At 64.2% G+C, this 25027-nt stretch overlaps 1 protein-coding gene and 1 long non-coding RNA gene across 8 annotated transcripts; one reads left to right on the top strand and one right to left on the bottom strand.

The window, feature by feature from the left end:
- Positions 1-561: 561 nt before the first annotated feature.
- Positions 562-23770, bottom strand: Hs1bp3 (HCLS1 binding protein 3). Of its 7 annotated transcripts, none has more exons than XR_002392776.2 (9): positions 23687-23770; positions 20401-20566; positions 16429-16636; positions 15640-15744; positions 14290-14491; positions 5451-5617; positions 4403-4538; positions 3231-3455; positions 1336-1523 (listed from the first exon to the last, which is right to left on the bottom strand). XR_002392776.2 is itself a non-coding variant. In XM_004839063.4 (8 exons), the coding sequence occupies exons 1-8, from the start codon at positions 23716-23718 to the stop codon at positions 1277-1279; spliced, it is 1263 nt and encodes a 420-aa protein (XP_004839120.1). In that variant the 5' UTR covers positions 23719-23770; the 3' UTR covers positions 562-1276. The 7 variants fall into 7 exon arrangements, 4 of the variants coding, with proteins under 4 accessions (XP_004839120.1, XP_004839123.1, XP_004839122.1 ...); XR_002392778.2 differs by lacking the exon at positions 1336-1523 and adding an exon at positions 2465-2637; XR_002392777.2 differs by lacking the exon at positions 1336-1523 and adding an exon at positions 2755-2934.
- Positions 5938-8809, top strand: LOC147827084 (uncharacterized). The gene is made up of 2 exons (XR_015453249.1): positions 5938-6770; positions 7632-8809. It is a non-coding gene; the product is annotated as an uncharacterized LOC147827084 (long non-coding RNA).
- Positions 23771-25027: the final 1257 nt, after the last annotated feature.

Raw genomic sequence — 25027 nt, 5'->3', positions numbered from 1 at the left:
TGCAGCGAGCATGGGCACAGCTGGGCCACTCAGAGCACCGAGCCACCGAGGCCAGGCTGCAGTGGAGAAGCACACCAGAAGGGCAGGTCCCCTCTACGGCTACCCTGCTGCCACACCCCTGCTCCTGTCTCACCAGCCCCCAAAGCAGGGGAAGGGGCCAGCAAGGGTGAGTGGCTCCCAGGGAGGGGCCGGCCTCGTGGCTGGCAGAGCCTGTGAACGGGGCTGGCGCCACAACCTGGCCGAGAAAGGGAGGAGGAGCCAGAGGGAGCTGTCCCGAGCAGGGCTGGTCCTGGGCGGGGACTTGCGCTTCAGGCCGCAGGGCGGAAGGAGGGCCCCAGCTGGCTGCCACCAAGCGCCACTCTGGCGGGTGGCCTGCCCGGAGCAAGGGAGCTGGGCACGTGACTGATGGGTCTCAGGGTCCTGGCCCGGCCTGGCCTGCACGCAAGTGGGGACACCAGACCCCGAGAGCCCAGCACCTGGCCCAGCACCAAGGGCTCCCCAGGGTTGGCTCCTGTTCCCACTCACGGGCCCCCTGAAGGACAGGGCCAAGCACCACAGAGGTTGCTTTTGTGAACAACACTTGCGTTTCATTGAAAACCGGCTCTGAGTATGAGGAACACGTCCAGGAGACATGGCCCGACATCCTCTGCTCCCCGAAACAGCATCCGTGGCCGGGTTCAAGCTGCGTGGTGCCCAGGCACCATGTGAGGCGCCGGCCTGCCCCGCATACAGTACCCCGGTAAAGGCCACCAAGAAGGCCTAGAGCCCTGGATGGGGCCTAGAGCACCAGGACCCACGTGAGGAGCCGAGATCGGGGATGCGCCGGCCCACGCTGCTGACAGCTGTTCTGGCGGACGCTGGCTGTGGCCAGGACCGGGGAGGATGTGCAGGGGAGACCTGGGCTTGCAGGTCCAGGACGCGTAGGCTGCTCCTCGGGTCCTCCTCCAGGCTGGCAGCCGAGCAGAGCAGCCCCCGGCAGCCCCCAGGCCTTCCTTTCTGTGCCGGCTGGTGCCTCCCTGGGCCCTAACGGCTCCGCCCGAGCTCGGAGCCAGGCACCGGGGAGCAGGTGAGCAAGGCCCCTACCACTCCCCTCCACACTGGCCGGAAGGGAGGGCGCGGGGGTCAATTCCCGTGCTGACCCCTCTATTCCAGGCTCCAGTCAAGCAGGCTGGAGACAGAAGGACGATGGCGTGGCCAGGCCCCGACTCCCCCATGCGCCCGGGACTGGAGGTCCTCAGGGACGCAGCAGGCCCCACGGGAGGGTGCGCAGCTCAGGTCAGAAGAGGCTGGGAGGGGCCTGGGCTTGTGCCTCGTGGTCCTGGATGTACTGCAAGATGCCCACCTCGTCCATCGCCTGGACCTGCTGCTGTCGCCTCTGCTGTGTGAGCGAGGCTTCTGGCGGGGCTGCCCTGGGGGGCACAGCTGGCTTTCTGGGCAGTGCTGGCTTCTCCGCCACGGGTGGCTTGGGCTTAGGCGTGGGCTCGGCCCCTAGGTTCAGAATCTGGTCCAAGTCCTCTTCAACTCTAGGGAACCAAAGGGAACAGCCCTGAATGGAACCAAACCCTCCAGCAGCAGCAAGACCCCAGCTGCGCCTCGCCCCACCCCACCCTGGACAATCGGAGGGCAGGGCTCGCTGTCCCTCTACTGCCACAGCACGCCAGGCCCTCGGAGGCTGCTGAGCGCTGCTCTTCGGGGAGCTCCACTGCAACCTGTGCCTCGCCAGCCTGTGGGAATAGCAGCCGCTGCCCTGCTCCAAGCTCCCGCTCTGCACCGGGCACGGGGTCTCCCTGGGACCCCACTCTGGGCTGGTGCACCCCGCTGCCACCCTGCAGAGGGGAGCTGGAGCCCAGGAGGCTGGCGTGGCCTGACCAAGCTCACCCAGAGACGAGGCGGGGTGGGGTGGTGTTCTGAGCGGCCATGGGTGGGCCCCCGCCCGTGGGCAGCACGGAGCCCGAGGATGCAGTGGCCTCAGCAGGGCCTGGCCCTCAGACTGCCCCAGCAGTGAACTATGCTGCAGGGGAGGGGCGGTCAGAGGGCGCCCTGGCACTGCACGGCGGAGTGCGAGGCCGCTGCTGTGCCTGCCCTGGGCCTGTGGGCACTCCTGCGGCTAGTCTGGCGGAGGAACTACCCGGACGAGACGTGCAGAACACTCCTTCAGCCCACTCCCCACCTCCGAGTGCAGTCAGGGCCAGGCATTCCACATTCATCTTCATAACCCGGGACAGGGGCAGCAGATGCTGGGGAAGCAGCACCGGGGCCAGGTGCGGTGGGCTCTTTGGGTCTCGGCACTGCGGGGGCCCTGTGTGCAGGCCCTGTCCAGCCTCAGGCAGGCTTACTCTGCGCCTCCTTCAGCCCCGCTGGGTGGGGAGAGGCGGGGCAGGCAGAAGGGTGGGAGGGGCGCTCAGCCTTGCCAAGCTTCGCTCCTTGCCTGGCCTGCGAAGCGGGACAGTGCTGCACAGGCTGCGTACAGGGCGCTGCTCTGCTCCCCACTCTCTCCTGCCCGCTCTTGCTGTGTGGGCCTGAGGGAATGCCACCCAGGCTGATGCCAGGGGCCGAGCGGCTCTCGTGGAAGGTACTGAGGAGCAGCTGGCCCTCTGGTTCCTCAGAGCACACACTGGCCAGGGTCAGAGAGGGCACCTAGGGTGGAGAAGGGCAGGGGTGGGCAGGCTGGGACGGCCTAGGAAGGGAGGCAGGGAGGCCCCGCGTGGACGGTGGAGGGAGGGAGGGGATTGGGAAGGTCTGGAACTAAGGGGCAGCCGGGCCATGGGGGGTGAGAGTAGACGCCAGGACACCGTTTGAGCACCTGGCAGAGGCCTGTGGGGGTGAAGGTGCTGCCTGCCAGGACCAGCTGCTGACGGCGCCGGCCCGGCCTGCCTGCTTCCTGGAGCCAGCTCCTGCATGTGGCACGGATCCCCAGGACAGACTGAGTGCCCACTGGATGGCAGGGAGCAAAAGTTGCCCTTCCAGGCCAGGCCAGGGGGCCCTGCCCAAGCCAGTCTCCAGAGGGTGGTGGCCCCGATCCAGGGAGACTTGGGGGTGTCACTCATGGACAGGCCGCGCTGGCAGCCCGGGCTCCCTGTGAGCAGCAGTCCTTCTACAAGTCCCCTAGGGCACCACTGGCTCCCCATGCATCCTCCAGAGGGCCGAGGGAGGGTGTCCCGGAAAAGCTCAACGGGACAGAATCATGCTCAAATGGGGCCCCGTAGGAAAATAAAGCAGCAGCTGAAAACCTGTAGCCAACTTCCAGCTTCCATCACTGGAGCCAGGCAGCAGGGGACGCGCTCTGGGCGGGAGGTGTTCACTGGGTGCGGCCATGGTGGAGGTGCTCTGGCTGGACATGGGTGGCTGCTCGGCTCTCCCTTCCCAAGCTCCCTGCCTTTGTCTGGGCTCCCGAAGTCATCACAGGCCCAGCTCCCTGCCCTTGCAGGCCAGCTGGCGTGAGGTCCACCAGTGCGCTAGGAGGTGTTCAAGGTGGGGTCCCGGGGACTGCTGAGAGCAGGAAATGAGCTCCCCAGCCGGGCCTGCGGAGGGCCTGCCTGACAGAAGTATTCCCCAACTCGCTGGCCACAGAGCCCTGGAGGAGCCGTGTACATCCGGGGACCAGGCTCTGCACACGTGGGCTGGTCAGCAGTGACCAAGAAGAAAGATGCCAGAGGTGGACACGCTCGGCCTGGCCCTGCTGCTCCCCAGGGCTGACCCTAGAATCTGCCTCCCTGTGCCTCAGTTTCGGCTCTATTGGAATGATTGCCGTCAGCCAGGAAACAGGATCAGAAGGAGCAGATGCCAGGGCCCTCTGGGAGATGTTGGCCTCACAGGCACTTAGAGTCTGTTTGACAGCCCGGGCTGCTAACAAGAGGGACGACAGCGTCCTGGGGCCCCGCACGCTTCCTGGAACAGGCAGTCCGCTTCCGAAAACTGCTAAGCACAACCAGGAATGGCACCGGGCCCCTGAGCTACATCCCAGCCTCTCCCAGCTTTCCATAACATGAAGAGAATGCGCTCTGCCCTGCGGACAGCAGGGAGAAGCAAGACGACATGAAGGCTCCCGCACCACTGGACAGCACTCAGGAGAGGCTGGCATTCACCACAGCCTGCCACATCCGCGCTCTGCCCTTCCACCTGAGTGGCTCGCTACCTACTGTTAGTTCTGTTTGCTCCTAAAACCATGTGTGCCGGTTATGCTTGCTCTTGAACTATGTCACTTGCCATTCTTTACAGAAATTATTAAAACTTGAGCATGGAAAGAACGGGCCTAGCCATGTGCGTCTTTAGGGACCCCCTGAGCTGTCCTGGCTGCAGCCCCTCCCGAGCCCCCATCACTGCCTCTGGCCATGGCAGCCACAGGCCTTGATCCCTCTGGGGACCTCGGACGGGGACCGGCGCGCCCCTGGGGACGGGGTACCTGAACAGCTCAGCAGAGCCGCCCCTGCCATCCAGGCTGGTCGTGAGCCCTGCACGTCCACAGGCAGCCGGCAGCAGCAAGGGGTCACCCAGGGGGACGGGCCCGCCGAGGTCAGGGTCATCAAAGAGCTTCAGGGCTGCAGGAAGGAAGGGAGGGAGAAGGTGCTCAGCTGCCAGGGTGCGGGGCAGATTCGAGGCCTCGCCTCCTGGTGCACTCAGACATGGGACTGGGGCAGGAGGGGAGCCGGGGCCCCTGTCTGCCTCAGCTCGCTCCAGTTCTGCTCTCCAGGCTCCTTGCTGCTTCACAGGGCAACGGCCTCTTTGCTCACTGTGCCCGATGCCCCAGCTGGCCCCTGCTGCTGCAGCACCTTCCGCGCCCAGGTGCTGAGTGCCGTCCTCCCGCAGGGCTCCCCCTGCCGGTGCAGGGCGGGGACACTGCCGCTGCAGCCCTCGGTGGCAGTCTTCTCCCCTGAGCTGCTGAGGACACTGGGGAGCAGGGGCCTGGCCTCCCTCCCACACTCAGCCCGGCACAGCTCCACCCCATCATGACACCCCGGACCTCGGCCCCCAGCCCGGGAAGCAGCATTCCTGCTCTGCATCATCAGGCGCCATCTTGTCCCTCACGGTCCCTGTCTGTGGGTCCCTGGGCCCGGCCCAGGTGGGAGCTCACGACCTCCCAGCCCTGGAGGAGCAGGTGTGAGGAAGGCGATTCCTGAGGCTCTCCCGTTTCCTCCGCCAACTCTGCAGAGCCCCCAGGGGCACCCACAGGGCAGCACGAAGAATTGGCGTTAAAACCCTAAGGAGTCCACGCATGCTCAACGCAGGCCAGCGACTTCTGGTGTGGATGCAACAGGACCGCCCCCTCCTCCGTGGGATGCTTAGAATAAGCACACAGCCCCGGAATGTTCCAGGCTACAGGGCTATCGGGCCAGGCTGGGCTTCTCCAGCTGAGTCTGTCCCAGCTGAACGGGGCGGGGACACCTGCACTGCAGTCACGCACGTGCCACAGAGCAGAGACGGAGCAAAGGCACTCACGGGGCTCCACTTACAGTCTATGGGGGGCGCACCCTGGCGGGGACCCCTCCAGGACAACTTCCCGCCTGGGCCGAAGAGCTCCACATCGGGGCCATCCTCCTCCTCCTCATCAAAGATGGTGAGGCGGGGCACGGGCTTGGCCTTCACAGCCACCTTAGGGCATTTCTTGGGCTTCTTGGAGCTGGAGATAAAACACAAAAACATGAGGTAAAGATTTCTCTCCAAAGGCCAGGTGACCCACTGGGCACAGCCAGATGCTGGGCTTCACTGGGCACCGAGGGCCAGAGAGGGCCACGTGGAGGCCTGGCAGGAGAGCAACAGAAGAGGCCTCAGCTCTCTGGCAGGCAGGTCCTCCCGGCCCAGGGAGACAGGTAGGCCTGGGGCGAACTGAGGAGGCAGGTGGAGCCTGGGCCGAAAGGAGCTTTCCCAGATCTGACAGTGGAGCGGGAAGCCCCACCATTGAAGCAGCCAAGCAGTGTGCCTGGGCGAAGACGGGGAGAAGCGGCCATCTGGCCCAGACCCGAAGGCCAGAGCGCTCCCAGCCTCCAGGCCCACGCAGGCCAGAGAACACAGCCCGCTCTGCAGCCCCGAGTGCGGGGGGGCAGGAGAGAGCAGAAACCAGCCGCGTCACCTCCTTTGAGTGGTGGGACCACTGCCCTTCCTGGGCCCCCAGGGCAGCCCACTCCTTCTGGGGCTCAGGACCCCAGCTGGCTCTGTCACCCTTCAGTCCTGCTACCCCTGTGCGCTGACAGGCAGAGGAGGCCCTGCCCAGGGCCCGCCTGCAGCAGGAAATGAGGAGGGGCGTGCCTGGCTTATCTCCCCATCAGGGTGACCTGCAACCCAGACATGGGATGGATCCTTCCAAGTCACTGTAAGCGACACTGCCGCTAACCAGACAGACTGGGCTTCAGGTTGACAAGCTGGCCTACTCCCTGGAGCTGCAGCCCACAGCGGCCTTCTTAGGGTACTCCAGCCTTCTCCTCCCTGGAGGCTGGAATGGCATGGGCCCGTCTGCCCGGCAGGCTGCTCCACTGGACCGATGTCACCATCCAAGCTCACCCTGGTGACGCTGGCCACACTGCACCGAGGCTGGTACTGCCCTGAACAGGGCCACAGGCTGACCAGCAGCAGCGGAGTGCAGCGAGGCCACATCCCCTTGGTCTCGTGCCAGCTGCGTGGGAGAAGTCCAGCCTGGCCTGCAGCTGCAGCTGGAACAGGGACCGGCGACAGAGGCAGGGCGCCACGGGACACAGCAGTTCGGGTGCTCAGGGGCCAGGTCCTGGTGGGGTTTCATGGGGCTGGGCTTGTGTGACACCCCAGGAATCGACTGGGAGGTGAGTATCTGCCGGGCCTCAAGGCAGGAGGGGTGCTGGGACGCAGTGAGTGTGGTCACTGCACAGGGTCCGCTGCCCCGGCCCCTCTGCCCATCCTATGAGCAGGAAGAGGGTGTGGGCGTTGGGAGAAAGTGGCAGTTTCAAAGGTGGTGACAGGCGGCAGAGACCCGGCCGCACAGCCGGGGAGCCCCTTCGCATCCCCGAGCTTTCTGCACGGGGGTCAGGCCAGCAGGCCGCGCTCGCTGTGCCCTCACTGTCCTCAGGGCCGCCTGGGGCTGGTGCAGACGGTAAGTGCTTTCCAGAAGACTCAGCCTGGCCCTCCCACACCCCCACGGCTGGGGCTCAGCTGCTGTCACCCGGACAGTGACCCTCCCCTCTGGCCTCAGCCCTGAGAACCCCTGTAAGCGGCCAAGACCCCAGCCCAAACTCCAGGCAGCCCTGGGGCGAGTGTCTCCAGTGGAATGTGGTGGGCAGCCCGGCAGCTCCAGCTCTGCCCCACCGCCTCTCTGCCCTCAATCACCACTGCAGCCGCCTCGGCGAGGCCCCTGGCCCCAGCAGGAACTGCGCAGTGAGAGGGGAGGAGCCACCCACCCCTGCCTGCACATCGGGCGGGCAGCTCTAGGCCCAAAGCTGCCCACTGCCCTCCAAAGTCTGCACTACCTCACTTAGAACAAGGAGGCTCCTGGGAACTGAACCTGTGTCCTATCAGCCAGCGGGCCCGTGGGGCGAGGGAGCGAGGGCCACCACAGGAAGCAGCAGAGAGGGGACAGCGGAAGGAAGGGAAGTGCCAGAGAACAACGAAGCACTTGTTCAGGATTTCAGCAATTTCCCCTCTCATGCTTGCTTCTGTTCTTAACACAGACGATGCCAGATGCTCCTTCTAGCTGTTTCCTCTCAGAACTGCATTATGACCATGCCTTTTTCACTGGAGACATCGGTCACCTTTTGCAGGGCACAGTCATCACCACAGGCCGACCGTCCTCACTGCCCCAGCAGAGGGAGGAGCCAACCCAGCCTGAGGGCTGGGAGAGGTTCCCGGAGGGAGGCAACCCAGAGGGGCTTCGGGAGGGGCATCTCAGGCAGAGGAACCCAAGCCACCTGCACTGGCACGACCAGAGCCCAAGGGCCACGGGTGACAAGGACCCTCAGGCTCCCGGCAGGGGTGGGCTGGGGCGGGGACCCCAGCTCCTCATGGACCTGCAGGATGGGCCAGGCCTGGCCTGGGGAGCAGAAGTGCACGGGCCGGGGCAGGAGGGCCTCAGGAGGAGCTGTCCAGGCTGCCCGTCTGTGCTGCGCTGACCGTTCTGCACCCCGCTCCTCCTCCTCCGCTCCTTCACCACATCCCCTCAGCCTCCCTTTCCGCTGTCTGCCAAGCTCCTCCAGGCTATGACCAGGAGCCCTCCTCTCCTGCCACTGAGAAGGAAGCTGGGACCAATGAGGGCCACCGAGGAGGCAATGGGGCGCATGGGGAGCCTGTGCAGGTCGCCAGGCCGAGAGGCGAGGGGCCCCACGCAGGCTGCAGCAGCCAGGCAGGACTCCGGGCAGCATGGCCGTGTGAGCGTGGTCGCGCCTGACGCAAACCGAGCTCCTGCTGCGGGCCTGACAGGAGACAGATGCGCAGACCCCGCTGCTTTCTGCAGGCGGCTGTGCAGCACGCTCCGGGGAGAGGCGGCAGCTGCCAGGGCTGATAGTTCCCGCTCTGACCAGCCAAGAAGCATCTGCTTCCTGCGGCTCAGCCCTCTGGCGACAGTGACTGACACATGAGCACATCAGCCCTGGGCGCCCGGGATCCACCTGTCCAGCACAGCTCCAGCAGTGGGCACCAGCGCCCAGGCCGGGAATGCGAGGGCTGGCAGAGCTGACTCCCAGATGCTTGCCTGGGTCCAAACAGGGGGCAGCGGGTCTTCCCATGGCCAGGAGACCCTGACTGCCACCTTCCAGGCCAGGTGAAGCTCAGCCGAATGTGGAAATCAACCTTGTTGCCCATGATGAAACCTTCCTGCTTTGAAATAAAGCACTTTTCATGTTTTTATCTTCCATTCAGCTGTTTGTTTTTCTAATCAGATGAGTTTCAGTGTGTGAGAAAATGAACTAAAGGAGTCACTCCGGGATGGGCAGCTCGCAGCGGTGCCCATGGGGGGCTTCCCTGGAGGGCAGGGGGGGCTCGGAGAAGAGAGGGGAGCAGAGCCACGAAAGTGGGGCTCCAGGCAGACGAGGGCCCTGTGCAGACGCCACGGGCCCCGACCTGGCATAGGGCAGGTGCCCAACGGCTGGGTGGCAGGCGCCTGGAGGGAGGAGGCAGCTGGAGCGAGGGGAAGCTGGCATCCCTGAGGGGCTGGGCTCTGGCTTTGCCAAGGGCCCAGCAGCAGAGAAGGCAGAAGACCGGCACGCGGGCAGGCCCCTCCCCACCTGGCGAGCGGCAGAGGTGGGGCACACAGCCATTTGGAATTGCGGGTGCAAGTGAGCTCAGGGCGGGCCTCAGCAAGGCAAGGGCCCATGTGGGGAGCTGCCCGGACCCCCGCGGACACCCATCACTGCTGCCATTGCCAGTTCATCCTCCCAGTAGCCAGGCAGACTCTCTGGGGCCCCTCCATGCCCGGGCCCCACCCTGGGGCCAGGACTTCAGCAGGGGCAGACTGAGTCCTCACCTACCATGGCCCTGGAATCCGGGCCGTCTCGCCTACAGTGGCTGTGCACCTGCCACCCAAAGACTCAGTATGCAAAGGGCCAGGGTCAGGCCAACGGTAAGGCGGAACCCTGGCGCCCAGCCTGCAGCAGGCAGCTCGGGGGGCCAAACCAGGCTTGCAGGGGTCAGCCCCAGACGGCCAGGCCTGGATCAGTAACTGCCAGTTTCCCAGGTGCTCCATTTCCAGGGAAGCCAAACACGGCCCTTAGCCGAGCACGCGGATGCAGCACACACTGCTGTCCACTACCCCATTCATGCCAGCGCAGGCACCAAGCCTTCCCTCTGCCGCTGTGAAGCTCCTCATGGCCCTGCCCGCCAGAGTCTTTGGCACACGCATGGCACGGTGGCTGATGCCTGCCTGGCCATGGCAGGCTCAGGACAAACTGCCTCGCCTGTTCTTGTCTGGGTGGTCTCCACTAACATGTCCATCACCCAGCGCACCCCAACGCTGCACGAGGCGCACACTGGCCCAGCTCCTGGCTGTCCTCACTGAGGGGCCAGCACCTGCATTACCAGAAAGGACAGCACTTACCCAAGGGCTGGGAGCTCCGTCCCCACACAAGGAGGGTCTCAGGACAAAGGTGCCCAGCTGCTGCTGCTCTTGGTGACGCCGGAAGGCCCTTGGTGGTGAACTGAAGACTGGGTTTGACCTCACAGGTTAAGGACACTGTCGAGCTGTGGACATGGGGTGGCCCAGGCCGCCCAAGATACAATCGCCAAGCAGCCTGAGCACCATTAACCCGTCCAGGGCTCGGCTTGGTGAGGTCATTCTTCCCAGGACAGAGGCGGAGGAGGTGACCTGCTGCCTCTGGCTTACAGGTACAGCCGCAGGAGGGAAAACCAGCACGTAGCAAAGGTGTGCTGTCTGCCTAACAACACGGGACGCAGGAACGCTGCCTCCACGCTTCGACTGCTGTGCAGACACGCAGCCCTCTGTAGAACAGCACAACACTGCACCGAGAACACCCACCCTTTTAACTTCATAGCTGCTCCACAAGGGAAGAGACTAGTTCTGAGCCAGTGCTGATGACCTCCAACCCTCCACTGGCTGGACCTGCCACCATCTGCCCCCAGCCTGCTCTGGGGTGAGGTGACCACACATCCTGGGAACACCCGGGGGCCTCAGCCATGCTCAGAGGGGCCTGGCCTGCTGCGCCATGCCGTGGGGGTGGCTGGAGCAGGAGCGCACCCTGCTGCTGTCTCTGAGGAGGCAACCAGACTCTGTCTGTCTTACACCTCAGAGTTCCAGGTGAGATTTCTCTTGAACCAAGTATTTTGCTACTGCAGTAAAAGAGCAGAAAGCACTGAGGCATCATGTTCCCCAGGAGCCCTTCCCTCAGGCCAGACCAGTGTACCTGGGCAGCACACAGGCGGGGGACGGGCTGCGGACAGCCTCGCAGTGGCGTCAGGTGGAAGGGAAAACCTCAGAAAGGGAGGAGGAGGTGAGGGGCAGGTAGGAGGGGCTGCCCTGTGCGCGCTCGCTCCTAGGCACTCTGGGACGACCGGGAGCTCCCAGTTGTCAGCAGAGGGCTTCTGGGCTTCTTCAGCATGCGGCTGCGGACTCCCCTCAAGGGCCTGCCGAGGCAGTCTGGGCTCACCCAGGTCTGCGGGGCCTAGAAACCTGCATCTCGCCAGCGTAAGGCTGGCACAGAGTCCCTAGCTGGTGTCTGCTGCTCTCCCTGCCGGCATCCAGGGGGCCCGGGAGTGAAGCCAGGGGTTCTGCGAGTGGCATTGAGGGAGGCAGCTGTGGCTGTGCTGTCCCCAGAGCGCCCATCTGGTCTGCGCTGGGGATGACCCAGTTCTACAAGCTGGGCACACATGTGGGGACACCTGCAGAGGGCCAGGGCACTAAAGCCACAGGGACACCCCAGCGCAGGAAGGGCTTCCAGATATGGTGAGCAAACTACTATTTTATACTTTTACTTTACAGAAAATGAAGCAAAATCTATGTAAGAAATTACAGGAAAGAAACACAGCTGCCCTGCATGAGGCCACGGCCACAGCACAGGACCCCCGAGTCCTGGAGGTCTGACAGCAGGCAGGCGTGCGCCAGAGCAGGTGGGCTCCCCTCGCCGGGGGGGCGGGGGGAGCCCCAAGGACCCCACTGGCACCCGGGAGCAGCTCTGGGGTCAAGCGATTGAAAGCTGTATGTATAAAAGTCCCTCAGGTTACCACCTTTGATAGGAAGCCCCCGGAAGACACTGCATGTCTGCAAACCGGGGCACTGCTATGAACAGTGCTACGGACAGTGTGTCGGCCCGAGGGGCCAGTAGAGTGAGGCTGGCAAAGTGTTTGCTGATCTGCAAAGACAGCCCACATGGCGGCAAGGCCAGTCGCAGGGCAGCGCGGAACCACAGACCCGCTGGGGAACAGACACGGGCATTCCACGTGCACACGTCCGGGGGAGGACTTTCTCCGGGATTTCAGTCTCTCTCTACTTGCTGTGTATTATTTGCATCACCATGAAACTGTAGCACAGTATTTCTAGCAGAAGGCTGGAAGTCACGGTAGAACTTCAATATTCTCAGAACCATGAAGACACAAACAGTGTTACAGATGAAACCTGTACAGCACGGAGAGGGCGAGTGGAAGGCGGTGCATGCAGCTGTGTGGGTCGCGCTGGGACTGGGGCCAGCGGCAGGGGCCTCCACGGTCTTTCTCTGTTCTCTAATGGTATAATAATGCCCTTCCCTCAACTGGAGGCAGGTTGAAAACACAAAGAAAAGCCAGGCCAGTAGGGCTCCAGCTTGGTGCCAGCGACGCCCGCCCCCGCCCCCCCGCGGCGGCCCGGCAATAGAGCCACAGCGCCCCCCCATGGCCACAGCGGGGAGAGACACGCAGAACTCACCAGCTGCCTGTGCAGAACACAGGGTCCACAAAATGCCGCGAAACCCAGCTTGGACCTTGACCACCACCACACTATCAAACACCAGGCTCCCAGTGGCCTCAGGTCCTGGCTCAGCCATCTGTGGGCTGCATGAACGTGAGCACACAACCTGACTCTCAACTTCAGCTGCCCAAAGTTCAGAGAAAAGGAAGCTGATGCCGAGACAGCAGCACGTCCCACTGTGGCCCACCGACCCTGAAGGCAGTGCGTCGGGACCTTTGCACACAGTGAACAAGAGCAGGAAATACCAGCGAGAAATATCCTTAATTAAGGTTCCTTAAAGCTTCTGTTTCAGTTCAACTTGCAACATGTACACACAGAAATCCTGGTCACCAGCTGCAATATTATTTTTACTCTGAGTCATGGCAACAAAGTTTCAGAAAAGCGATCTCAAGAGTAAAAGGAGCTAATGCCAGCAAATGCTAACTAGCTCAGTTGTCGGCATTTAACAAGCTCAAAAAAACGTTACTTATTATTACAGACAAAGGCGCTAAGACAACTGGTGTCACAAGGGTCCCTAAAAGACACCGGCGAGAGAGAGAGAGCCGCGGAGCTTTCCTGGGGGGGTGGGGGGTGGTTCCAAGTCACACACCCTGGAGTGCGGAGCCGGGCCACAGGAAGCCAGGCCTGCTGACGCGTCCCCAACACTGCTACACTGGAGGAAGGAGGGCATTCAAGGCAGCCTCTGCCAACCCAGCGAGCATTTTCCTACCCAAAAAAGGAGCCGCTTTGCTAGGCATGTCCTTCAGCCAAAGGCTGGCACAAGCCACCCACGTCCAGCTCAGCTTGGCACTACTTGTGCTTGCTCAAGACAACAGTGAACAGAGTTCAAACAAGGCCTTGCCCTTACCAAGACTGAGCCCAGCAGGGCCAGAGGGGCCAGCCTGGGGAGGAGTTTTTCATCCCCCACCAGCCCCACCGCCTGTCCCTCGGGCAGAGGCCAGTGGGACCGTGACTCTTGTGTTGCTCTGGCCCCGGATGTGAATCCTCGTCCCCCTGCGCTGGTCTCACTGGCCCTGCAGCCCCCACCAGAGCGGCTCATTCCACAGGTCACTGGTCCTGGCCCTGCCTGTCTGGTTCTCCTGGGCCCCAGCTCCTTTCTGGAGCCAGACCCACCAGGAAGGCCTCCCTCCTCTGCACAGGGAGGTCCTCTGCAAACCCAAGACCCACTCATGTTGGCAGGGGAAGGCGCCGTGGTCTGAGTCTGATTCTATAGACGGAGGGGCCATGACAGGTACTGTTGCCGTCTACGTAACTCATTTAATCTTCACCAGAGTGCTAGGAGGTGGATGCAATCAGAAGCCCCTACTCACTGAGGAAAACTGAAGCAAAGAGGTCAACCCAGGGCCCAAGAGGGACAGGGGTAGGGATCTCCAGCCCCAGTACCATTCCTCCCAGCTGCCTGGCCTCAGGCAGGGCCCGGTCTTCGCAGGTTTGTTTCTTCAGTCTGCACAATGGGACAGCAACAGCTGCTGTCAGGCAGGGAACCCATGAGACACGGAACGTGAACCGCAGAGTGCAGTGGCAGCACACAGTAGGTGCTCGAAAACGTCAGTTTCACTTTGTTGGGGCCAAGAAGAAAACGGGAGGGCCCTGGGTGTGGCTGAGGAGCTGGCTCCCCAAAACCCCCGCCTTCCGGCTGGGATGTCCTGGCCAAACCGCTCAGTCTGGAACAGGGAGACAGCGCTGGCCCTCAGCTCCACCAGGGTGTGCGCCCGCATGTGATGGGAGCGGCTGACTCTGTGCAGCGGCCGGCACCCCACTCCCTCCCTCCTCCTGTCAGCGCGTCCCTCCACCCTCACGGTCCGCGGGGCCCTGTCCAGGGCTGGGGCACAGTGGAGGGAGGCCTGGCTCACGGTCGCGGAAGCAGAGGTCTTCTTGGCTCCCAAGGGGAGGGCAGGGGCTGTCGCCATCCCCAGAAGCGACCCCGAGAACGGGAGCCTTACCGAAGAATGCCCAGGGGGTCCAGGGCCTCCTCCTCCTCCTCCAGGGGCTGCTCTTCAGACTCACTCTTCTGGCCCAGGACGGGCAGACCCACACTGGCCTCTCGGTCCTGCTGCTCGAAGAAGTCGAAAGCCTCCTCACTGTGCCCCGCCTGGCCTCCTGTGTCCCTGCTGGTGACACCTGCGGCCCCAGGGGATCTGGTGCCTGTGGAAGACAGGAAAGAGGGCGTCAACCCCCCTTGGCGGAGCAGCCACCTCCCGCACCTGGGTGCCAAGACCTGTGGCTGAGGCTCCCTGCAGCTGCCCGGGACCAGCCTCTGCTGGAGCCAGACCAGCGGGTCCGGGCGGCATGGGTGGCAGCGTGCAGTGTGCTGAGGACGCCTACACAGGGGTCACGGAGGAAGCTTCAGAGAGGCCGCGGTCCCGGCCCACAGCCACCAGGCTGCCAGCAGCGGCCCAACTGGAGCGGCAGGGGCCCCAGAGGCATCTCACACCGTGGGGCCAGTGAGGGGCTCTGCCGAGCCAGCGACAGTCAGAGCCCTGCTCCAGACCCTGAGCAGAGGCTGCAGCGAGGGCCTGGCCGCGTGGAAGACTCTGGAACAAGCTCCACTCGCCCACTGGCAAATGCAGCCCTGGACAGGCGCCGGGACGAGGCGGCAGACAGAGCGCGAGCGTCTGGAAGCCTCCGCAGCGCCTGGTGTCGTCAGCCAGCGAGCTGCAGGATCTGCCGAAGCACCAGCCGGCCACGGCTGCAGCCCGCACGGCTCTCCCCACAGGCAGTCTGAGGAGCGTGGGCTGGGACTGCTTGTTCATCTCTCCAGATGCAGACTGGGTAGTTTATCTTTTAAAGCATCCACTCTTTAAAAATATCACTCAGTAGGTAAAAAAGAAGACTGTTTATAACTCTCACAAGATGCTCCGAGTGATAATGACTGACTGTGTATTACGTTCTGTTCTTTTATTCACAGGAGAAAATACCATTCAAAATCTCAGGACCACTGGTCTCATGTGACAAGCACCCCACACCTACTGCAAAACCCTGTGAGAAGGGAACCGTGCCTCTGCTTTTCAGGAGAGCGAATGGGCCCAGGAGGGCTGGGAAGCTGGACCACCCTGCCGCACCTCTGCCCTGCAGGCCGGGCAGGGCCCCTGAGCCTTCTGCAGCTGCGACCATCGACCGACCCCTCATCTGTGCAGCCGCAGGGACAGCAGGGCAGCCAGGGTCGTGGGCATGAGTACAGGGGCAGCAGACCACGCGGGGAGACAAGAGCGGACACGGGAAGCCCTGGCTGTGTGGCTTCATCCTGTCCCAGCCCCTCTGAGCTTCTGGCCGCGCCTCGCTGCCAACCTCACTGTTTGAAAGCCGGTTATTTGCTGTCGACATTCTTCTGGAAAATTCCCTTCTCTCCCATGGAACCAGGGGATCCACAGTAGTCAGAAAAGAGTTCAGCGACGGCCCTGAAGAGGGAAGACGGCAGGCGAGGGACTGGCACCACCCGTGGGGACACGGGGACGCGGCCTGCTGGGGCAGGGTGGGGTGGGGGCGGACAGCGGGGCCGCTGTTAGCACTGTTTCCGGTGTGGCCGCTCACGGGCCACTTCAGGAACTTTCACATCGCCAGGGAGAAGACAGAGGGGCTGGACACTGCCTGGGAGGCCAGGAGGAGGGTCCCCGCTACGAGAGGTGCGTGCTGCAACGCCCCCATGGTCCTGTGGGGAATAAGGCCAAGAAGGAGGTGCCCCAGAGCCAGGGTCACCAGCCTGGTGTGGAAGCAGAGCTATTCCCGAAGTCCAGGACACCAGGGCTAAGTGGAGAAGGGGTGCGTGTGCATGTGTGTGGGTGTGTGGGAGGGAGGGAGGGAGGGAGGGAGAGACGAACAGAGGGCTCCAGGGGCTGGCCCAGAAAGCCCTGTGTGAGCCCATCTGGCGTCCCGACAAGGCAGCCCTTTGGGGTCTGGACCACCGCTCAGGCGCTGCGTCTCGCTCACACCCAGCCCCGGTGTCCAGAGGCCCTAATGCCTGAGCAGCCTGGGTGGAACTTCGGCGGCGGGGGCAGCTGTGGGCCTATTCTCGGCAAGCCAGGGCAGTCAGGCCTGGTTCTGGGCTGGGGGGCTTCAGGGACAAGGGCCAGAGCCTCGGGTACCTAGGAACTCCAGCAGCTCAGGGCTGCCTGCCAGCTGGACGTCCTTGGCGACACAGTGCAGAATCTCACTGAACATGGCTCTCCTCTCCCGGATGTCAGACTCTCCAACAAACAGGACCTTCCTGGGCAGCGGGGGCAGGCTGGCCGCTGCGTAACGCCTGCTCAGTTTCTGGTAAAACTCCTCAATGTCGCTGTACTTTTTGGAGACCTGGAATGAGAGGAGCAGAGTGGCAGGTGCAGTGTTCTGCTCTCGGGAGTGGCCCGGGCAAGGCGCCTGCTGCCTCCAGGGGTCTCCGGGCCTCAGGCGGCCCGAGGCCCAGCCAGTGTGTTGGGGCATGGGGAGGACGGCCAGTGGGGGACCCGCCTGGCCTGCAGAGGCCCCGATGCCAGTCTGCCCCGGCTTTCCTGGGGTCAGCAGGGTGCTCGCAGCGCCCGCGACGGTCAGGCCACCGTCAGGTGACTCCGCGAGTCAGAGTATCGGCACAGGCCCGGCTGTCCCCTCTCCCGGGAGCCGGTGGCAGCCTTCCGGTGGGGCCGGACACTGCCACAGCTGCTGCCAGCACCCTGCGGCACGCTGAGATCTGGGTGAGCCAGCCAGGGCTCCTGCGCCAGCCCAGGTGTGCTGAGCACCCCGAGTCCCTGGGGCGGGGGCGGCTTCCTGCTGGGCTCAGGCTGCACACTGGCTCCTCACAGCAGCGCTCAGGACTGCTCTGCCGTGGGCTCTGCCGGGCTCCCAGGCCCCCGAGGCGTTCACCGTGCGCAGGGTGCGGGGCCATCGCTGTGGTCTGTACAGTCAGTCGCCCGGCTGCTCGGCTCCCCGAGGGTCTCCCTGACTGTGGGGCGTGGGGAGGAGGTGTGGCCGACTCACACTCAGCCCTGGGCACGCAGGGTTCGGCTGGACTGCAGCTCCCGCGCACAGGCTCCGGAGGCCTGGTGACCCGTGTGGCGTCGGATCACCAGCACCCCTGGCTGGAAGACTTTCAGTACCAGAAGGTCGGGGGCCTTCCGAGCCCCTCTGGATAGGGAGGCACCTGGGATGGAGCTGCTGTCTGAAGCTGTCATGCCCAACCCGATTCCAGAGCTCAGCTGAGAATGGCCTCCGGGGAAGGCCTGGACAGGGGCTCGGGAGGACCCCACTCTGGCCAGGCAGGCAGAGCAGACTGCGGTGGAGGCCGAGCGCCCCCTGCTGGCAGGACTGTCCCACACAGGCCCAGCCCACAGACCCGTGGACAAGGGAACAGAGGGCTCCAGAGTTTGGCCTGAGGCCCTGCACCCCTCAGCTCGGGCCAGGGCGTCTCAGGCAGCTTCCCACCTGCACCAGCAGTGAGAGGGGACTGAGGAGAGACTGAGCACCGCAGCGCCAGGGGGAGAACTCACACTCAGCTGTGGCCCCCATGTGCCCGGCAGCGGGCAGATATCACTGCTGCCCTGCTCCTCTAACGTGCTCATGCCTGCAGCCCGGTACACGGGGCACCTGGCACCCATGAACACGGAGGCCTCCTGGGCTGGCTTTGCTGCACGGTCGGCACTGTCCTGTGGCTCCTGGCTGTCAGCGTGTGTGAAGGCACACTCCTGGTGTGCCTGGGTGGTCATAGGCCTGACCTTGGGGCTGTGACTGGCCCCGGCCCTTCCTCTCAGGCTCTTCCCCTGTGCTCTGCCTCCTCGCTGCCACATGTGGGCGCCTTTCCTCTGCCAGCCCCTTCCACCACGATGCGCCTGCCTCCAAGCCAGCTGGTCCTGGACTGAGCCCTCTGCCACTGTGAGCCCAGGCAAAGCGCTTCTCTCTCGGCTGCCATCAGGTGCTGGTCCCAGCACCACGAAACTCACTGATAGAGCAGTGAAACACACGCTCCTGACTTTCTTTCAAGTGTCCGTTTAAGGAGAAGATGCAAAATGTTCATTCTTTTAGCTAAATCATGAAACTCCAAAGAGACTTCAGGTTTGGAGTACACAACTGCGGGCCACACCTCCAGATCTCACAGACTAAACACATTCTCTTTTGCCCTTACAGGTGCTTCCGTTGTCTGTGAAGCACCCACACGTGCACACACACACACACACACACACACACACACACAAACACACGCACGTGGTGCCCCGCACACCACAGGGCATGCGCATCGCCAGTGAGGCCAGAGCAGCACTGGTGTGGCGGTGGAGCTGTTACAGGTGTCCTCACATGCGCACCGCGCGTGAAGCTGGCCCGAGCCAGGACAAGCTGGCCTAGCGCTCCCAGATGGCCGCCCTGCCTTGGGCCCAGTAGCATCAACCCCAGATCGCCTCCTCTTCTGCCTGTCCTTTTCCAACATCTTAGTTGCGTTCCTCTTTGCTGGGACAAAATACCCGGCACCTGCAGCTTAAAGGAGGAGAGGCTTATTTTGGCTCTTGTTTCGGTCCTTGCATGGTGGGCGGCACGGTGGAAGGGCGCAGGCAGAGGAAAGCTGCTCAGCTCGAGGCAGCCAGGAAAAGGCGAGAGGAGGAACCAGGGAGGGAGGGCTACTCTTGTGGCCAGGCTCCACCTCCTAACAGCCAGTCTGCTGTAACACCCGAGATTTGGTCACCGGGGGCAAAAGCCCCGCCTCTGAGCACCCAGGCTCTCGGGGGACACCTAGGTCTAAACCACTGAGCCTATCCTGGCTCAGACGAGTTCATTAGGAGGTGAGGGCAGCTGGCCCAGGCAACCCGGGAAACAGCAGCTCACACCCCACCTAGTTCTCGTCAAGAGTCACCGAGGCACAGTCCGACGAGAAAACATCACTGCTATCTCAGGCCCTTCTCCGTTCACTGCCCAGTGCTCCTCCAAGGAAGGCTGCGCCTGAGAACTGTGACTCATTTAATAGGCCATCAAAACTGCAATTCATTTTCCCCCTTTCTGTGGCTGCTGGGAGGGAGGCTCAGAACCAACCTGTGCGTGAGCCCGCAGCAGCTACTCCCGGCTGGCCACAGGGCCCCAGCTCATCTCCCCTTGGCCTGAAGTCCCGAGCTGTCTTCCCGGTTCCCAGGCCCAGGCCCTCTCCGCAAGAGGCTGAGCGTGAACGCCTGCCTGCCTGATCTCGGACCCGGGCCGCCCCCGGCTCGGCTCCTGTGACTCCGAGGGGCCAGTTCTCTTCCTTCTGCTTTGCTGCAGGGTCCCGCCTGCCGGCTCTGCCCACGGGTGCCCCTGACTGCCCACCGGCCTTTCTCTGCCTCCACGTCTGTTCTCTAGACAACTTCGTTCACCCCCAGGTCTTAACATCACCCCCAGGCTGAGGTCTCCAAAGCCTGCATGTTAGGCCTGACCAGTCCCAAGTCTGGGCCTGCTGTGCTCACCCACCGGGCAGACGCTTGCCCCTGGGCACACCTCGTGGATCTGCCCTGCCCCTGTGCCAACAGAGTGCTGCCAGCGTGTGCAGTGCCCTCGACAACGTGTCCGACCCCGGCCCGCCTTCCTTCCTGACCGCAGCCACCCGCTCCAAGTGTCACCCTGGGAGGCCGCACCTGCCTGGCACCCAGGCTCCGGCACCCTGGCTTCCTCCTTCCACCCAGCCCACGGCCCCAGTCCCTCGGCTTGCAGCAAGTGGGTCCGGGGTGGCCCCTGCTTAGAGCACACACCTGCCCTGCCTGCCTGCTCCCTGTCCTGCTCCTCAGGACCACGCTCACTGCTGTCCCCACATGGCTGTCACGCAAGCCCCAGACACCCCTTTAACACTGCTGCGCCCTCGCTCTGCCGAGGGGTCTCATGAGGGCTTTTCCCGGGGGGGTGGGCTCCCCACATGCCCCAGGCCCCGTGGCTGCGGTCACTGCCTGGACCTCCCTCTGCGCCTCCACACGTCTGTTTCCCTGCAGGCTGTGCGGATTGGACTGGCTCTCATGTCTCCATCACCCGCCATAGTGTGGCCCTGGGCAGTCGTGCCTGCGCCCTGGGAAGCGGGCGTGTCTGCCCACCTGGGTCCTCGGCGCCCTTGGAGCACTCCAGCTGGGGCACCCACTCACCAAGAACTGCACAGCATCCTCGGGCTTGTGCTTGGCTGATTTGAACGCAGCCAGCCGGGTCACCACCAGGATCTGGTACTCAACGTGGCCGGACAGCATCTTGCCCCGCACTTCCTGGTGCTGGGGCACCGACAGGTCAAGGCCGGTGTGGACATTCTGGAGCTGCCTGCGAGGTGAAGAAGGCAAAGTCCACTTCAAGTCGCAGCTCCTGCTGAGGGAATCAGGCAGGACCTGGTGCGGCCTAGGGGCCACTGCGAGGGCAGCTCCCCTCCACATACCGGCTCCCCCCACAGAGCCTGGTTTCCCGCCTGCGGCTGCTCGGGCACAAAAGTGAGGTCAGAGCAGGAAACAGGAGGATGGGCTTGTCGGAAATCACACCAGCCAAGGGTTCTACACCAGCCTGGTGTGTGAGCGCTGCAGAACTCCAGGGCAGCACTGTGTCCTGCAGGCTCCACGGAGATCAAGGAGGGTTCGGGTCTGCACAGACACGGGACCGAGACCTTCCTGGAGCCGGACAGACACTCGGCTCTTCAGCCAGCCAGGTGCAGGGGAGCTCGGGGAGCACAGCCGGGCAGAGTGAGGGCAGGGCAGGGGCCAGTGAGGCGGCAGGAAGAGGGGAGTCAGTGTCCCCTCGGGGCTGTGCAGACAGTGCCACGCAGCACTGCACACGGACCCGGCTCTCCTCACCTCCAGGGGACTTGGTGCAGGGGCTCTGCAGCCCAGGCCGGGCTCAGGGGTGCAAACTTTGGCTGGCCTTGCCCTCTCTGCCCCACAGCCCAGGCTGTCTGGGTGGCCCCAGGACTCCTGCAAGGTTGCGCACATCCCCGCCCCAAGCTTGCTGCCCCTTCCACCAGCAGCACGCTCTGTCCACACAGGGGCGGCCGGCCACGAGGCGCCAACCGAGCAGATGCACACCTACAGGCAACACCTGCACGGGGAGAGCCCTCAGGAAGCTGGGGCTGGTCGGCAGCAGGGAGGGCTGGGAGGGCAGTGAGGGCAGATGCTGAGTGAAGAGCTGCCTTCCTCTCTGCTGGCACCCTCAGCCAGAGGCTGGGCAGGGACAGCAGAGATCTGGAGTCACACACACTGCTGCTGTCACGAGGACAGGAGGGAAGCGCCAGGCTGGCAGGTGAGCCCGACACTTCCAGCTTCTCCTCCGGCCCTACAAGGGATCCCCTGCCCAGAGCCGCCCACAACACTTGGGAGCAGTCCCAGGGGAGTGCTCACCCAGGGCCCCAGGGGGTTCAGTCCCAGACCAGCCCACAGAGCCCCGGCTGCCCCAGGGGGCAAAGACACAAGGCACCTTTTCTCCTTTCCGTTCTTTCTTTCTCTCCCTCTTTTCTTTTTGGGTTTTCTCTCCCTTTCTTCCCCCTTCCTTCCTTCATACTGAGGACTGAACCCAGGCCCTGCACACTGAGCTACATCATTCTATACAGAGTCTTGCTAAGTTACTACATTACCCACGCAGAGCTTCCTCTTGGCTCAGCCTCCCAGAGTGCTGGGATCACAGGCCTGTGACACCTCCAGCCGAGGCACCTGTTTTGTAGGGTCATCATGCAGGTGACATACAGGAGGGCACCTGAGGCCCCCTCCGAGCCCGGCCACTCCGCGCTGACATCCAAAGGCCAGCGCTGGCCCCCTCGGGATGGCCCCGCCCCGGGCCCACTGCGCCTGCCTTAGAGCCGTTCGCTCTGCTGGTCCCTCCCCGAGCACCAAGCTCAGGACAGAGGGCCTGAGGACCACTGGTGCAGAGCAGTCCCCAGCGTCCCCTCGTGGGGATCTCAGCTGGCAAAGCCGACGCCCCCTCCGAGCCTGTCCTCCGGGAAAGCCTGGCTGCTCCCCGCGCCCGCCCTCTCTCACACCCACACCTCAGCACCAGCAAACGCGCGAGTCCAGTCTCCAAGACTCGCCCAGAACCCACACACCCCTCGGGCTGACCATGGCCTGCGGCCCGGGCCGTGGATGCCCGCTGGAGCTGCGGAGCCCTCCCGCAGCCAGGGAGCTGGGAGACACTGGTCAGCCCTCGAGGCCACCACGGCCCTGGGTCACGCACTCAGCAGGAAGCCACACCGCCTCAGAGTCCAGTGCCTCCCGTTCCCTGCCTGGGGCCATCTAACACTCTTCTGTCCTTCCCTCCACGCTGGCCTCAGGACACCGGCTCCTGCTGTCTCTGCCCGGTACAGTTTTCCAAATTGCTTTTCCCTGGCTCTCTCCTTTGGGGAGATTACGGGGGACTGGCCCGGCCAGCCTATCAGCACGATGCTCGTTGGCCACACCGGGTAAAGCAGCGTCCACTCCCTCCGTCCGGGCCCCTACGTTTAGGTGCCTTCCCTGGCACGTGTCAACGCTGGCATCTTCTCAGCTCACCTACTGTCCCCATGAAGCTTCTGCCTGGTACCTTGTTTTGCACCCAGAACTGGACTGGGCCCTGGCCCAGAACCCCGGTTGAACGTGAGCTGGACGAATGGATGCTGGACACAGGTGGAGAGGGCGGCTGGTGGGAATGTCACCTGCAGCCCAGGGGCTGGGGCCTGTGTGCTGGTCAGCAGGGCGGAAGGAGGAGGCCACGGCCCGCTCAGCAGCGCCCCATGCCTGCTAACGCCACGTGCGGGTCGGGCAGCAGCCACACGCCTCGAGGTCAGAGGTCACGCCCGGGGTCTGCAGGGTGGCCGGGGTGTCCGCTGCCACGGTGCTCACGTCTGCCAACTCGGGCTCCACTCGGCAGAGAAGCAGGCAGCCTCTGCGGGGACACTGGTGTGGCGGTGAGGCACCTCCACCAGGGATGCAGATCGGCCCGCATCCTCCCTCTGCCTGCACGGTCTACAGAGCTAGCAGGAAGTCAGGTTACAGTCGGGAGACGCGTTTGCGCTGGGCAGCGGTCTGCCCGCCCGCTGACCTGGCCCTGGAGCCCCAGGCTGCATGCACGGGGCAGGGTGGGGTACAGGACGCGCCCGAAGAGGGTAGGAAGGGTGGAAGAGCAGGCCCGCCGCGTCCCTCCCAGCACCTCCAGGCCCAGCTAGGCGGGCGGGGCCCGGTCCAGGGCCTGGCCGGGCGCGGCTTCCTCCCCTGCCGCTCCGACTCCGTCCGTAACTCCGCCCCGCCCACCCTCCCTGACCTTCTGGGACAAAGTCTCCAAAGGCGCCCAGGTCGGGGCCAAACTTCGGATGCTCCCGCCTCGGCCTCCGGCGTGCGGGGCTCACAGACGCGCACTGCCCGTCACTTCCGCTCTCCGGGCGCCCTCCTCAGTTTCCCCTCCGCGCCCGCCCCGCGCCCTGGCCCGGCTCACCTGGAGGTGACGAGCGCCGCCGGGGCCTGCATGGCGGAGGAGGCGCGGGCGGCCTCGGTCACGGGACCCTTGCTCCGCCCACCCGCCCGCCCGGCCTGGCCTGGAGCGCCCCCTGGCGGCGAGCGCGGCTCTCCCTGCGGCGCGGCGGGGCCCTCCCCGCCCTTGGGGCGAAGGCTTATCGGGGCGAAGGCTTATCCAGCCGACGGACGGCTCCAGCTCCGACTCCGCTCTCCCCGCTGCGGGGCCTGTGCGAAGCTCCGAGCCCTCACCGACTGGCGGGCTCCCCGGCTGCCTGCAGCGATCCCGCCGACCCCTGCCCTCTCGCCTTTCGCCTCTGGTCCCCACTTGGGCTGGCGCTGGGCGCGCCCTCCCGCCCGTGTCCCCAGGGCAGCTGAGCGGGAGCCCCGGAGAAGGGGACAGGCCGCCCACACCGGCCGGGCGGAGGAGAAACGCGCCCTGTCCCCTTTTGCGGAGCTTCCTAAGGGATCGTCAGGAAAGGAGCAAGGCCCTGAAGAAACAGGCCCGGCTAGAAGAGTAGGAGAATCTGCCAAGCCCTGAAGACGGGAGGGGGTCTCTGGGAGGCAGCAGAGAGGCAGCAGCAGGGCACGGCGCCCGGTGCCCTCTGCCCTGCCGCCCTGCCTGGGGCTGCCGACTATGGACTGAGCCTCTGCAAACCGTGAGCCCAGTAAACCTCGCCTGAACTTGTGGGTGTCGGGCACTGTGTCCCGGCCACGACAGTCAGACACGTCCTTTCAGTGACAGAGCAGGGCTTTGGTGGAATGATGAATCTGCTTGAACAAGTGTTGTTCGAGGGCCGAGGGCCGGGGTTGTGGAGGCCATCGGGTCCCAGGCTCTGGACCCCGGAGGCAGCCGGCCAAGGCTGCGTGGTGAGGTCCTGGGGCAGAGAGGTGGGGACTCCTGGGTGAGCCCCCAGAGAGACAGCGTGGGGTAGGGAGCAGGCGAGGCTGCCTCATGCTGGAGCCGGTGACCCGGCGTGGAGCCCAGGGGCCCCGGAACACCTGGGCCCACGGAGAACACAGCCAGCCTCCCGTGCCCCCACGGACTCTGTCCCATGGGACTCCCACACACCGTACACCAAGTGTGGAATGTGGGCTCTGAGTCTGATATTTTCTGCTTCCTGCTTGACTCAAGCAGCCCCTTCCATGGTTGAAGATGTGGTAACAAAAACCAGATTGCAAAAGATTCTGTCTCCTCCTTCCCTGCTGCCCTGGGAGGGGCGCCCAGGCTTGTCTCCATGGGGGAAGCCGTTGGCCTCAGGCAGTGTGGTCACTTAGAGACGTCCAGGCCACAGCCTGCACAGGGTGACCTGCCCCACCGTCT

Source organism: Heterocephalus glaber, unplaced genomic scaffold, assembly GCF_053883595.1.
Source record: "Heterocephalus glaber isolate CG9 unplaced genomic scaffold, H.glaber_assembly_v1.0 deba00001457, whole genome shotgun sequence".
NCBI lineage: Eukaryota > Metazoa > Chordata > Mammalia > Rodentia > Bathyergidae > Heterocephalus > Heterocephalus glaber.
The sequence above is the reverse complement of the archived record's forward strand: the minus strand, read 5'-3'. Positions and strand labels throughout refer to the sequence as shown.